The 14,832-nt window shown below is 37.7% G+C and overlaps 1 protein-coding gene across 5 annotated transcripts in view; it reads right to left on the reverse strand.

Annotated features, from left to right (window-relative positions):
* The window catches only part of MAP4K3 (mitogen-activated protein kinase kinase kinase kinase 3), a 147,481-nt gene that overhangs the window by 89,075 nt on the left and 43,574 nt on the right, over nt 1-14,832 (reverse strand). For all 5 annotated transcript variants that reach the window (XR_010730273.1, XM_066266968.1, XM_066266967.1 and 2 more), the window contains exon 2: nt 2,229-2,286. Coding sequence is in view for 4 of the 5 variants with exons in the window: in XM_066266968.1 (XP_066123065.1) it covers nt 2,229-2,286 (58 nt within the window). In the remaining variant the exon portion in view is untranslated. The remainder of the gene's footprint in view (nt 1-2,228; nt 2,287-14,832) is intronic.

The raw sequence follows: 14,832 nt of genomic DNA on the forward strand, positions 1-14,832 counted from the left end.
GAAAACAAATGACTTGATGAACAATAAGATTTTTCAAGTTCCTAAGTTTTTAAAGAACATTTTAAGATGTACTGAATAAAAACTATGTACCAGGCCCTTAGTTCAGTGCTGTGAACACAGAGTTGAAAACCTAGAAACAAAGAAAGGCAATTCTAGAACACCAATATAGCTGTGATAAAGTGCTATAACAGACTTATTCCGCTGGGAAGTCATCTTACTCAGACTAGAGTCAAGAAAGACTTCCTGAAAAAGAAGGCACTAAACTGATTTGAGGAACTGATGTATGTACAAACTGCTTATGATTAGAGACTATTTCATTAAGTACCATATTTCCCCATGTATAAGATGCTCCCATGTATAAGATGCACCTTAAGTTTGGGGCTCGAAATTTGAAAAAAAAAAATTACATAAAGTAACTGAACTCAAGTTATATTCATCATAAAATCATACAACTCCTCATCTGCACAAAAAAAGTGGGAAATGAAAGTTAAAAAACCTACAACCACTGTGTAAGACACACCCAGTTTTTAGACCCCACTTTTTAAAAAGGTGTGTCTTATACATGGGGAAATAGGTAACAACAGGGGGTCCTCAGGTTACAACAGAGTTCCATTCCTACAACAGTGATGTAGCTCGAATTTTGGTGTAAGTCTAAACACACCCTGGTCTAAGTCACTTACCTATCCTAACACAGTTGTAAAATCATAATCTAGAACATAAAAACACAACTAAGGCACAGAAAAAGGAAAAGGACATAAATATACTGTACCATACTTCATATTCTTCCTCCATGTGCAAACTAATTCACCCACATAGTCATACGTACAACGCTAACAACATAAGCCAATACACCCACGTCTCATTTTTTTTTAAGTTTTTATGGGAGCAAGTGCCATAAACTCAAAACATCGTATGTCGAGACTGTCCTAACTTGAGGACACCATGTATTTCTTAATGATTAAAAACGAAGGCCCTGATTCAAATGCCAAATCTTCAACTTTTTTAATCTCAGATTTTACCAATTTCAAATACCCTACTTAAGTTTCTTATCAACTTAACAGTAGGGGACTCAGAGAAAAGAAAACAGTACCTTGTGATGTTAGAATGTAATTAGATTATATAAAATCTGTAAATGTATATAGCTGAAAAGTATTTTTTTATTCAGTATATTTCAGTGTGGTTTAATCACAGTCAATCAACCCATCCTTCAAATTTCATCTTAATGGCACTTCTAAAAAGGCTACTGATAATCTAAATCAGAGGTAAGCACGGTACAACAGCAGGTAGCCTGCTTTGCTAAAATGGTTTTTCCATTTTAGGAGAGAGAGGGGAAGGAAAGAGAAAGGGAGAACTGAGACAGACTATATGTGGTCCACAAAACCAAAAATATATTACTATCTGGCCATTTTACAAAAGAAGTCCCCACTCTTAAAAAAACTGAGTGGACTTCTATTATACTGAAGCTGAAACCTATTTTACCAATAAATTCACAGTATGGAAGAGCCATCAGAAAGGCAGATCATCACTCTGGAATGCTATCTAGACACTAGCACAATGACTTGCTTATGATAAGAGGGAAAAAGAGAAAGAGGGTTTTTAAGAGAGATAAATAAGAATGTATAGTTAGCTCAGAAAGATGTGGGTATTGCAGGATATGGGAGCAATTTAGAGATAGAATACAGCTGAAGCTGACAAAATATGTAGTAGTCCTAAGGGCTTTATGATACGCTGCTCAAGTTGGAAAGTAACTACTACCAAGGTAAAACGTGAGAGCGAGATCTACTGAGAAAAGTGGGACTCATCAAGTCAAACAACTTGCCTAAGTCACAGAGCAAGTGAGTGGGGCACAAAGAACGGCACTGCACCACCCTCAAACCTCAGTTCCCTCTGTCCCTGCATCACACCACCCCCTCACCACAGGGCACGGTTACCTGGAAATATACTACAGATTTGTGACAAGTTTGCTCAACTGGGGTAGAAGAAACAGTCTCTCTCGGAGGTCTCCCCTTCCTCCCTATAAAAAATACCTATAAAAATATTAGGTATTTTTCAGAGACAAGCTGAGCAAGATGTCTACAAGCCTCAAAGATGTACAGTTAAGGGATACCAGTTCTATTTCCCAGAAGATACTGGGAACAAGAGAATGTTAACCAAACGTCATTAACATAAGCCTTAAAGATAACTAGTGGCATACAGTAATAGGAAATATCAAATTTCAATTGATTTACCTGGTTCCAATTTTATTACTTTAATTGCTGCCAATTCACCAGTGTTAACATTCCGTGCCTAAAAAAAAGAAGAAAAGATAACTATGAAAAAAGCTTTCATTAAAAACTTGATAAAATGTCATTAGCCTTTTATTTTCAATTACATAGAAATGTTTTTAAAGCAAGAAGTGCAAAAGTGACTTGTATTTACAAAAAAAGTACCATGGTCTTTACACTGAGTTTCATTATTAAGTCAAGTATAAATTTAATAGTAATTAGCCCTAGCCGGATAGTTCAGTTGGTTAGTGCATCATACCAAATGTGCAGAGGTTGCCGGTACAAAACCTGGTCAGGGAACATAAAGGAACAGATCAATGCTCCTCTCTCTCTCCCCCTCCCTCTCTTCCTCTCTCCCTCTCTCTCTCTCTCCCCCCCCCCCCGTCCACCTTTCCTCTCTAAAATGTCAATAAGTAAATAAAAACAAACAAATAAATAATAAAGTGCATTAAAAATTATGGTGATAATAGCTAATATACATGCAGGCCTTATTATGTACCAGGCACTACTATGTTTTTATATTAATTCATATCATCCTCAAAACAGTCTTATGACCATGATACTATATTATCCCCATGGTGCAGACATGGAAATGGAAGCACAGAGAAGTTCAAGAACTCGCAAAGGCCATACAGCTGGTAAGCAGCAGTGCTGGGATTCCACCCAGGCAGTCTGACGCCGGACCTGAGCATTACAATCTATTGCCATTCATTCATCCTGGTTAAAATTTTGAATATTAAGTATTATTAAACTTGCTAATTTAAAAACCTTAGACTATGAAAGGCTAACACAATTATATAACCACGAAAACAGCCCCTGTTGTATTGTTTAAACATACCTGATGGTACAATTAAATGAGTGCAGTTCAATATAAATAAAACATTTTTATAAGCCCCATATTAAAAAATCACAAATATATTTTCAATTTGTATAAAGATGACAGTAATTCTTTGTCAACTTAAAATGTTTTGTAATTGAATCAGAACTTTTAAACTGTTATATAATATTTGAACTATTAACTGAAACTTAGTAATTTAATTTTCCTATCAACCAATGAAGAACAATACATGAGATGCCAGAAAGATCCATTCACTGTGAACAGAATTATTCTTAGTTGCAACACTCTTATTAATGAATTGGGAAGATCAGTGACTCACTCATAAGGGATGATAACAGCATTAACAGTGGGATCCTTCTAAGAACACTAGGGTGGTAAAAACATCAGCCAAGGATCTAGGAAGTTAGATCTCTCTATACAAATTAGGGGGAAAAATCAAAATAAAATCTGCAGGGAAAATTCATTTCTTCAGAAAAAAAAATCCCCATAACTAATAAACACTTATGATGGCAACTTACAATAGGCAATGCAAAACAGATTTGAGGTTATTTCATACTAAATTTAATTTCCATTTAATGAGATAGGCATTTCAAATATTGGGTTGGGGAATAAGTTCGTAGCGTTTCTACCGAAGACTTTTATTTAAACAAACAACAATAATTATATCAGTAAGTTAATCAATTATATATTCGCCGTTGCTGTTTACAACCTCTTCCCACCTCTCGACAAATTTGTTGATGCAGTTCCGCCAAAAATCGCCCGGTCTGGTGTCAAAGAAGTTGTTGAGCCAGTTTTTAAGGACCTTTTTGTTATCGAAGGTAACGCCCTTCATAGGGTTTGACAGGGAGAGGAAAAGATGGTAATTGGTCGGTACAAGGTCCAGAGCATATGGCGGATGCTGAAGAACCTCCCATTCGAGCTCTTGGAGTGCGGCTTTGACGACTTGTGCAACATGGAGCCTGGCGTTGTCGTGAAGGAGTATGGTTTGACCATGTCGATCAGGTCTTTTCAGTCGAATAGCCTCATTCACGCGGTGTAGCTGGGCAATGTAGAGCTCCTTGTTGACCGTGGCATTCTTTTCGAGCATTTCCCAGTGCACCATGCCTTCCCAGTCCCACCAAACACATCATGATCTTCTTTGGATGAAGGTCTGGCTTGACTCTCGGCTTTGGCGTATCTCCTGGAGCCACCCACTCCTTTCTTTGCTTCATATTGATGTATAGGCACCATTTCTCATCTCCCGTGACGATTCGGTACAAAAAGCGCTGTTTATGACCACGTGTTGCACGATGGCGGGTGAGATGCTGAGAAGCAATTTGAAGGCGACTTTCTTTGTTTTTTTCATTGAGCTCGTGAGGCACCCAGGCTCCCAATTTTTCAGTAAATTCTATTGACTGAAGGTGATTAAGAATCGTTTTATGATTGCAGTTCATTTTTTCTGCCAATTCACGACTGGTTTGGCGACCGTTCTCCTTCAAAAGTGATTTGAAACGTTCTTCATCGAATTCAGGCCTTCCGCTGCGGTACGTGTCATTGACGTCAAAGTCGCCATTTTTGAACTTTGCAAACCATTTCCGTGCTGTAGACTCGCCTATGACACCTTCTCCATACACGTCGCAAATGTCCCAGGCTGCTTCGGTAGCTTTTTGACCTCGATGAAAAGCAAAGAAGAGCAAGTGTCGAAAATGTTGATTTTTGCCTCCTGGGTATTCCATTTCTAAGCCTCAAAACTAATAAAAAATTAAATAACTCAAAAATACAATTAACATAGTTTTGTAGAGCAGAAAGAGTTTTATCGAATGAATACTTACCCTTTGCCAAAAAGCAAACAAATCGTTGTAAAATAAAATATTAAAACGCTACGAACTTATTCCCCAACCCAATAGATAGTGTTAGATACCTATTTAATCCCTAAGATTAAAAGATATATAATATACACATACAATAAAATAGAAACAAAATCAGAGTATCATTCTGGAAGCATTTTGTAAAGGGGGCAGAATGTAACTGTAAAATGTTCAGGTATACCACATTAATATTAGTCATTAATCTCAAACACAATCAAAACTAGCCTTTTCTCACACTTCAATATCTTTTCTCTATTAGGCTCCTGTTTGATACTGATTCTCTGTCCTTCAACCCACATCTTTTTTAGCACTTAGCCAAATAAGATATTACTCTCTCCAATTCTTAATTCTCCATTTAAAAATCCAGCCATGATTTTTTGTTTGTTTATTGGAGAGAAATTCAGAGTATGGGTGATTTCATTATGAAATAGCTGAGAAAATGTAACTCCATGGAAAGCTAGGATGATCCTTTTTATAGATGAAATTTTGTTTCCAATTGACCACAAGAGGGCACACTCTCTACTGACCACACAAGTTACACAGTGTCCAAAATGGCTGTGTATACAATATACTCTTCCAAAAATAGATTACCAGTTAACACCAGCACATATTTAACAAAAGAAACTATGGTAGTTGTACTGATGAGTAGTTTACTAAAGTCAATTATTTGTGACTTGACTTCTGAATACAATTTTTCAAAATTTAAATCAGTCCAGAATTTTCTAAAGGATATCAACAGTTTTAAAATTATGGTTCTCTAGCCCTTTGAGTAGTTTTTTTCATGCTCGCTGACCCCTGGGAGTGAGTTTTTTTTTCCAAAAATGAAATAGTACAAGTGACAGTTTGATTAACTTGAAATCATGTTTGTTTGATAACCAATTTATGGAAACAAGAAGAACATACATTTGCCTTTTTCTAATGTTGCCTTACACATTTTTTAAAATAAAAATTTTTGTACGATTGTACTCTGGATGGTCAGGAGGCACGAGGATGTACATAAACGTTCATTCTACTCAAAGGGCTAGAGTCAATAAAAAAACACAGCTAAAATGATTACTGATATTTCTGCCTTCTGAAATATTTTCCAATATGTAACTTATTTGACAGAATTATGATAATTCACAAAAAAAGGGAAGAAAAAATTTAAAACACTCAGGAAACAAATTTGAGTTTTATGTACAAAATCCATTATGTGTATAAATAAAAGGTCTTTAAAGCATATCAGTCATCAAGAATTTTGGTCTTCTGGCTAAAATAAATAATATTTAGCAGTCTAAATTTACAATGGTCAAGGTGACACACTAAGGTAAACTTAAAAATATTATCTCTAATACCCTATAACTGCTATTGTTTTAATCACCTAGAACAATTTATTAGGGGGAAAAAAGTGAGCCAGGAAAAGTACTGTAAAATACTACCATGTATAAAGTTAAAAATTTCTAATTCAGTTACAGTAATGTAAGGTTTTCAGACTTGCTCAGGGCAGAAAACTGAAGAAATAAGGATCTAGACCTCTTTGGCCACACTGATGCGAACACCACTCTCCACACGTTTTCCAAGTGATGTTCAGATTATGTCCTTGAGTTTAAAACTTCCAGGCATACACATCAATGCTTTGAAGACAAAAATTCAACTCCCTGTCACAGAATTTAAAATTTTCACTAAATATAGCAATTTTATAAAAGCTTTACTGGGATATAGTTCAAGGTCACTCTTTTAAGATGTATAAGCTAGTGGGTTTTACTATATCCAGTTATATAACTACCATTACTATCTAATTTTGGAATGTTTTCTTCACCCCAAAAAGAAAGCCCAGACTTATTAGCAGTCATTCCTCCCCCTCCCAGTCCTGACATCTACTGGTCTACTTTCTGTCTCTATGGCAGGGGTCAGGAACCTATGGCTCACGAGCCAGATGTGGCTTTTGATGGCTGCATCTGGCTCTCAGACAAATCTTTAATAATAAAAAAATAACATTTAAAATATAAAACATTCTCATGTATTACAATCCATTCATTTCCTACCGCTCATGTTCATGGTTGCAGGTGGCTGAAGCCAATCACAACTGTCCTCCGGGACAACACCAAATTTTTATTGGATAATGCGTAACGTACACGGGTCGTTGTATGGCTCTCACGGAATTATTTTAAAATATGTGGCGTTCATGGCTCTCTCAGCCAAAAAGGTTCCCAACCCCGGCTCTATGGATTTGACTATTCTCGATATTTCATATAGATAGGACCATACGAAACGTGGTCCTTTCACTGAGCATAAGAATTTTAGGGTCATCCATGTTGTACTATGTTTCAGTACTTTATTCCTTTTGTTGCCAAATAATACTCCATTTTATGGAAATGCCACATTCTGTTTATTCCTCTTATCAGTTGAAGGATATTAGGGTTGTTCCCATTTTTTGGCTATCACAAATAATGGTTCTATGAATATTAGAGTATAAATTTTTATATGGATCTACGTTTTCAATTCTTTTGAGTACAGACCCAAGAGTGATATTGCTGAATCATATGGTAACCCTACATTTAGCTTTTTGAAGAATTAGTGAACATTTTGTTATCTCCAGCAATGTATAAAAATGTTTTCCATTTCTCCACATCCCTGCCAATATTTTTTCTTTGATTTTTATTTTAGCTATCCTAGTATGTGTGAAGTGGTATCTCATTGTAGTTTAACTTGCATTTCACTAATGATGTTGAGCATCTTTTCATACCTTATTGGCCATCTGAATATCTTGTTTGGAGAAATTTCTACTCAAGTTTGTCTATTTTTAACTGCATTTTTTTATTGTTAATTTTGAAAAGTTTTTTTTATAGATCCAGTATGTCTCTTATGAGATGCATGATTTGCAAATATTTAATGTCATTCTGTGGGATGTCTTCATTTTCTTGAAGGTGTTCTTTGAAACATAGAAGTTTTATATTTTGATGAAGTCCAACTTATAATTACTGTGTTACTTGTGCTCTTGGTATTGCAGCAAAGAAACCATCTCTAACCCGAGGTCACAATCATTTTTTCCCTATGCTTTCCTCTAAGAGTTTTTATAGTTTTAGCTCTTCCATTTAAAGTCTATGGTCCATTCTGAGTGAATTTTTGTAATGATGTCAGGAAGGGCCCCATTCCATTCTTTTGCATGTGGATATCGGGTTGTGAAATACAACATTTAGCCCCAGTCTACCTTTCCAGTAATTCCCTTATTTGTACTTTATGCTTTACCCAAACTGAACAACTTGCTACTCTTCAATGCTATCCACATTTTTCCCCTTGGCAAATACTGCGTAGCCAAATGCTTGCCCCAACTCCCTCCGCTGGCCTAAGTCTTAGACATCTTTAAAAGATGTCAGCTTAAGTTATTATAACTTTCCATAAGCTTTTTCCTGACTTCTATTCTGGCTTAGACATCTCACATACATGCTCCCATAAATCCTGGGTAATCTTTCTCCACTAGCTGTGAGCCTGGTAAGGAAAATCCTGCAGATCTAGATCTGATCTCAGGAGGGCTCATGGAAACTGTTAGGTTCAAAGCTGTCCCAGAACTGTTTGGTTCAGCCAGCCTTTTAGAAGCCATTCATATTAGAACTAGTCCGGGGAAGGACTTTTCTGAGATGATTTCATGCTAACTGCTCCAACTATCAGAAGAGTCAATATTACTGCAGTGAGTGGGAGCAAGCAATATAATCAAGAGTAGTGACTAAGACACACAAAATCCGTGCTAGGTACTACATAAAGTGAGTCAGAGATGTTACTAAGCACCTCTGCTCATTCAAAACTTATTCTGTAGAACAGGGGTCCCCAAACTTTTTAAACAGGGGGCCAGTTCACTGTCCCTCAGACCGTTGGAGGGCCGGACTATAAAAAGAAACTATGAACAAATCCCTATGCACACTGTACATATCTTATTTTAAAGTAAAAAACAAAACGGGAACAAATACAATATTTAAAATAAAGAACAAGTAAATTTAAATCAACAAACTGACCAGTATTTCAATGGGAGCTATGCTCCTCTCACTGACCACCAATGAAAGAGGTGCCCCTTGGCCCTGGCCGGTTGGCTCAGTGGTAGAGCATCGGCCTGGTTTGTGGAAGTCCCCGGTTCGATTCCCAGCCAGGGCACAGGAGAAGCGCCCATCTGCTTCTCCCCCCCTCCCCCCCTCCTTCCTCTCTGTCTCTCTCTTCCCCTTCCGCAGCCAAGGCTCCATTGGAGCAAAAGATGGCCCAGGCGCTGAGGATGGCTCCGTGGCCTCCGCCTCAGGTGCTAGAATGGCTCTGGTTGCGACAGAGCAACACCCCAGATGGGCAGAGCATCGTCCCCTAGTGGGCATGCCGGGTGGATCCGGGTCAGGCACATGCGGGAGTCTGTCTGACTGCCTCCCCGTTTCCAGCTTCAGAAAAATGCAGAAAAGGAAAAAAAAAAAAAGAGGTGCCCCTTCCGGAAGCGCAGCGGGGCGGATAAATGGCCTCAGGGGGCCGCATGCGGCCCGCGGGCCGTAGTTTCGGGACCCCTGCTGTAGAAGGAGTTGTCCAACATGAATATAAAGGAAAGTCCTAAAATGGGTGTGAAAAAATGGCAGAGTTTAATCGAGCTCTGCCAGGAACAAGCAATGGGATCTGAGCACATATTTCTACTGTATCTTCTCCCCAACTCTCTCCCTCCAATTTAAAAAGAAAGTAAAATTTACAGAAAGAGTCTATTTCTAAGGTTCTTTCTAATTCTAAGAGTCAATGTTTACAACAAATAATTTAAGTATAAATTAACAGATACCAAGTACCAAACCAGCCAGCTGATTATGGAAAAATCATTTGAGTTTGTAAACAAAATGAGGCCTTGGCTGGTTGGCTCAGCGGTAGAGCATTGGCCTGGCGTGTGGAAGTACCCAGTTCAATTCCAGGTCAGGGCACAGAGAAGCACCCATCTGCTTCTCCACCCCTCCTTCTCCCCCCATCACTTGGTCTCTCTTCCCATCCTGTAGCCATGGCTCAAACGATTCAAGCAAAGTTGGCCCAGAGAACAGAGGATGACTCCATGGGCTCAGCCTCAGGAGCTAAAATAGCTCCGTTGCTCAGTCCAGCCTGGCAGACCACCACCTGGTAGGGGCTTGACGGGTGGATACCAGTTGGGGCGCATGCGGGAGTCTGTCTCTGCCTCCCCATTGCTCAATTTAAAAAAATGAGGCAACAACAAAACACTGCCACTGATTTTAAGTCAACAGATTTATGATGGGACCCAGAAATCTATATTTAAAGCCACCAAGGTACTTCCGAAGTTCAGCCAGGTTTTGGCACCTGGTCTAAGGCACTGAGCCATTTGAGTTTTATGAAGTATAAAGAACAACTTCTAAGTCTCGAAGGGTTATTACAGGGATAGTTCTATGAAAGAGATAGCATTCAAGCAGAGATTTGAAAGATGGGCTGGATTAGAATGTAAGAGGGATGGGAAAGTGTGCACAGAAAGAAAAGCATGAACAAAGGCACAGGGACAGAAAACAGGTTATTTTGAGTGTATTGGGTGGGCCAACCTTCAGGGTCCCATTCATAAATACTCCCTTTGTGAAGAAAATGGCTAACCCACAGCCACTGCTGAAGAAATAGTTTTGTTTGCTTTTCCACAGTGACTTGGACTAGGTATAAGCCTACCACAGGGCACCAGTTCACAAGACGGCTGATAGCCAGGGTGACATACATCACATCATCCTGGTTTGCCCAACACATTCCCAGTTTGTTTCTGCTGTCCAAATTTACAATTAAACATTTATTTAATTTGGTAATGTGAATGATAAATTATTAGGTCACTATTAAAAAACAAACCATGAGCCTATCAGAGTCTCAAAAATAGGGGTAGCAAATATGAAAAAAGGAAACAGGCCTATCAGAGTCTCAAAAATAGGGGTAGCAAATATGCCTGTTTTTATTAACAAAGTTTTACTGGGACACAGCCGTGTTCATTTGTTTAAGTACGTCTATGGCTGTTTTTACAACACAATGATAGAACTGAATAGCTGAGCTGGAGACCAGATGGCCCACAAACCCTGATATTTACTACCTGTCCCTTTACAGGAAAACTGAACCCCGCTACAAAACAACGCTGTCCAATAAAACTTTCTGCATAGATGGAAATGTTCTGTATCTGCACTGTCCTATACAGCAGCCCCAAGTCACCTCTAGCTATTGATCAACTGAATTGTGGCTAGTAGAGCTAAAGAAATGAATTTCATTTAATTATTTATGTATGAAATAAAATATTTAAATGTTTTATAAGTTGAGATATAATTAACATATAACCATGGGTTAAGTTTTACATGTCATAATGACTTGATATATGTACAGCTAGCTACCTTATGTCTTTTGATTGGATCGTTTAATCTATTTACATTTAAGGTTATTATTGATATGTAGTTGTTTATTGACATTTTATTCTTTAAAGCTGTATTCTTCTTTTGCTATATTCTTTCCCCCCTCTGATCTGTTTACAACAGGCCCCTTAACATTTTTTGCAGCATGGTTTGGTTGTAATGAATTCCTTGAGTTTTGTGGGGGTTTTTTTGTCTGGGAAGCTTTTTATTTCTCCTTCAATTTTAAATGATAGCGTTGCTGGATAAAGAAGTCTTGGTTGTAGGTTCTTGTTCTGCATTACTTTGAATATTTCTTGCCATTCTCTTCTGGCCTCAAGTGTTCTGTTGAGAAGTCAGATGTCTTCCTTATGGGGGCTCCTTTGTAGGTGATAGCCTTTTTTTTCTCTAGCAGCTTTTAATATTTTCTCTTTACCTCTTAGCTTTGGTATTTTAATTATGATGTGTCTTGGTATAGGTTTCTCTTTAATGGAATTCTCTGTGCTTCTTAAACTTGTGTGACTTTTTCCTGAATCAATTTAGGAAAGTTTTCAGCTATGATTTGATTGAACAGTCTCTGTCCCTTGCTCTTTCTCTTCTTCTTTGGGAACTCTTATGATGTGGATATTATTTCTCTTCATGTTGTCACAGAGCTCTCTTAGAGATTCCTCAGACTTTTTTAGTCTCTTTTCTCTTTTGCTGCTCTGCTTCTGTGCTTTTGTTTATCTTGTCCTCTAACTTGCTGATTCGATCCTCAGCTTCATCCATCCTGCTTTTAATTCATTCCATTGTGGTCTTCATTTCTAATATTGTATTTGACATTTCTGACTGATTCTTTTTTATTATTTCAATATCCTTTTTTATACTTGCTATCTCTTTATTTAGGTGTTCGTTATGTCCATCTATTGTTGTTCTAAGATTTTGAGCATCCTAACTATCATTATTTTAAACTCTGCATCCAGTAATTTGGTTATATCTGACTCATTCAAGTCCTTTCCTGGGGATTTCTCTTGATTCATCTGGGTTACATTTTTCTGCCTTCCCATTTGGCTGTGTATAAGAAGGGTGTGGCCTCTGTGTTCCCTAGGTGTGGCCTGTCTGCAGGCTCACTACCCCTCTACTTTAGCCACTCTTAACAGCTGTTTAATGGTACGTATCTCATTATGATTTTAGTAGGCATTTCCCTAAAGGCTAATAATTATTAATGTGCTTACCTGCCACCCTTTGGTGATGTGTTTTCAAGACTTTTGTCAGTTTTAACTGAGATGTTTATTTTCTTATTTTTGAGTTTTGTGCATTCTTTATATAAGATCCAAGTCCTTGGTCAGGCATATGATATGCAAATATTTTCTCCCAGTCTATAGCTTGTCTTTTCATTCTCTTCACAGTGTCTTTTACAGAGTGTCATGGATTAAATTGGTACCTCCCAAATTTCTATGTTGAAATCCTAACCTCTAATATCTTAGAATGTGGTTTATTTTGAGATAGGGTCTTTCAAAAGGTAATTAAGGTTAAATAAAGCTGTAGGGGTAGACCCTACCCAACAGGACTGGTGTTCCTATTAAGAGAGGAAGGGACACCAGAGATGTTCACATACAGAGAAAAGGCCATGTGAGCACAGAACAAGGGGGCAGTCAGCTGCAGTCCAGGAGAGAAGCCTCAGGAGAAACCAGCACCTCGACCTCAGACTGCAGTCTTCAGAACTACTGCCCAATGCGTGCTGTTTCGTTATGGCAGCCCTGGCCAATAACATACACAGCACAAGTTTTTATTTTCGATGAAGCCCAATTTATCAACTGTTTTTTTTTTAATTTTTTTTTATTTTATTTATTCATTTTTAGAAAGGAGAGAGAGAGAGACAGAGAGAGAGAAGGGGGGAGGAGCAGGAAGCATCAACTCCCATATGTGCCTTGACCAGGCAAGCCCAGGGTTTCGAACCGGCGACCTCAGCATTTCCAGGTCGACGCTTTATCCACTGCGCCACCACAGGTCAGGCAACTGTTTTCTTTTACAGATTGTGCATCTATGATATGTTTTAACTTTTAAAATTAATTTTACAGAGAAAGGAAGGGGAAGAGAGAGAAACATCTAACATCAATTTGTTGTTCCCCTTATTTATGCATCCATTGGTTGATTCCAGTATGTGCCCTGACCGGGGATCAAACATGTAACCCTGGTGTATCGGGATGATGCTCTAACCAACTGAGCTACCCAGCCAGGGATTAAGTTAATTTTTAAGGTGTAAATAAAGTTTAGTCAAGTTTCTTTTCCTTTTTTAAAATTTATTTTTGCATGTATGGATCTGAATGTTCCAATACTATTCGTTGAAAAGACTGTCCTTCCTCCGCTAAATTACATTTCATCTTTGTCAAAATCAACCGGCTATATTTGTGTGGGCCTATTCCTGGATTCAATATTACTCCACAGATCTTGTGTTTATTCCTTACCAATACCACACACAGCCTTGATTACTGTAGCTTTACAGTAAATCTTTAAAAATCAGATATTGTATTCCTCCAACATTTTCTTCTCTGAAGTTGCCTTTCCATATAATTTTAGAATTAGCTTGTCTAATTAAAAAAAAAAAACTTGCTGGGATTCTGATTGGAATTGTTAGATCTATATAGATCAATTTGGGGAGAACTAACATCTTTGCTTGTAGAGTCTTCCAGTAAATGAATACTACTTTCTATTTAGGTTTTCTTTGATATCTTTCATCAAGGTTTCATAGTTATCAGCACACAGATCTAATGTATTATTTTATTTCTGTGTGACTAGTGAACAACTAACTGTATTAGATGTCACAGTTGAAAAAGTTTGCACTTGGAAATAGTACCATCATACAGTATAACTCAATGAGAAAATGATGCCATAAAATTGTGCCAGTGCCTCTGCAAGCAGGACCTGGGACAAAGTGAAGCTTGAAGAAACAGAAAAGAGACAATGAGAAGACAGTCAATATGAGCCAACATCAGAGCAAATGCAGAGGAAAAAACAGAGTGCCGAGAAAGGAACATCTCTCCAAAGCTACCTGAGCTCCTGACAACTTTCCAGTTCCATAGCACATGTATCTTTACAATAGCCTCCCTTTTCTTGAATTAAGTTGAATGGCTCTTTGTTTCTTAAAACCAGATGATTAAAGAATTAAATCTCTAGGACTATAATAATGCTAATTTCATCAAGAAATACAGGGTAACATCCTAACTTTTAAAATATGCACTCTAATGACTGAATAAAAGACATGAAAAATAATCTGTAAGTGATAAAAGATAATACATCACCAAGTTATATTTCAAACTCTAATCTTTTTAAGTTGTTTGGAATTCAAAATGAGTTTATTCTATATAACTTTCAAAGAGTAATTGGCAAACTATAAATGTCAATTTAATTAATAATATGGATAAAAGTTAATAGGGCATTGAGTTTGGCAAAGGATAAGTGACCAGGTAACTAAATGCCAACTCCCCGCTACAGAAGCAAGAGCAGCAACATCTCTAGGCAAGTCATGTTCAAACTCCACTGTGTATTAAAAAAAATAAAACTCC

Source organism: Saccopteryx bilineata, chromosome 3 (genome assembly GCF_036850765.1).
Source record: "Saccopteryx bilineata isolate mSacBil1 chromosome 3, mSacBil1_pri_phased_curated, whole genome shotgun sequence".
Taxonomy (NCBI): Eukaryota; Metazoa; Chordata; class Mammalia; order Chiroptera; family Emballonuridae; genus Saccopteryx; species Saccopteryx bilineata.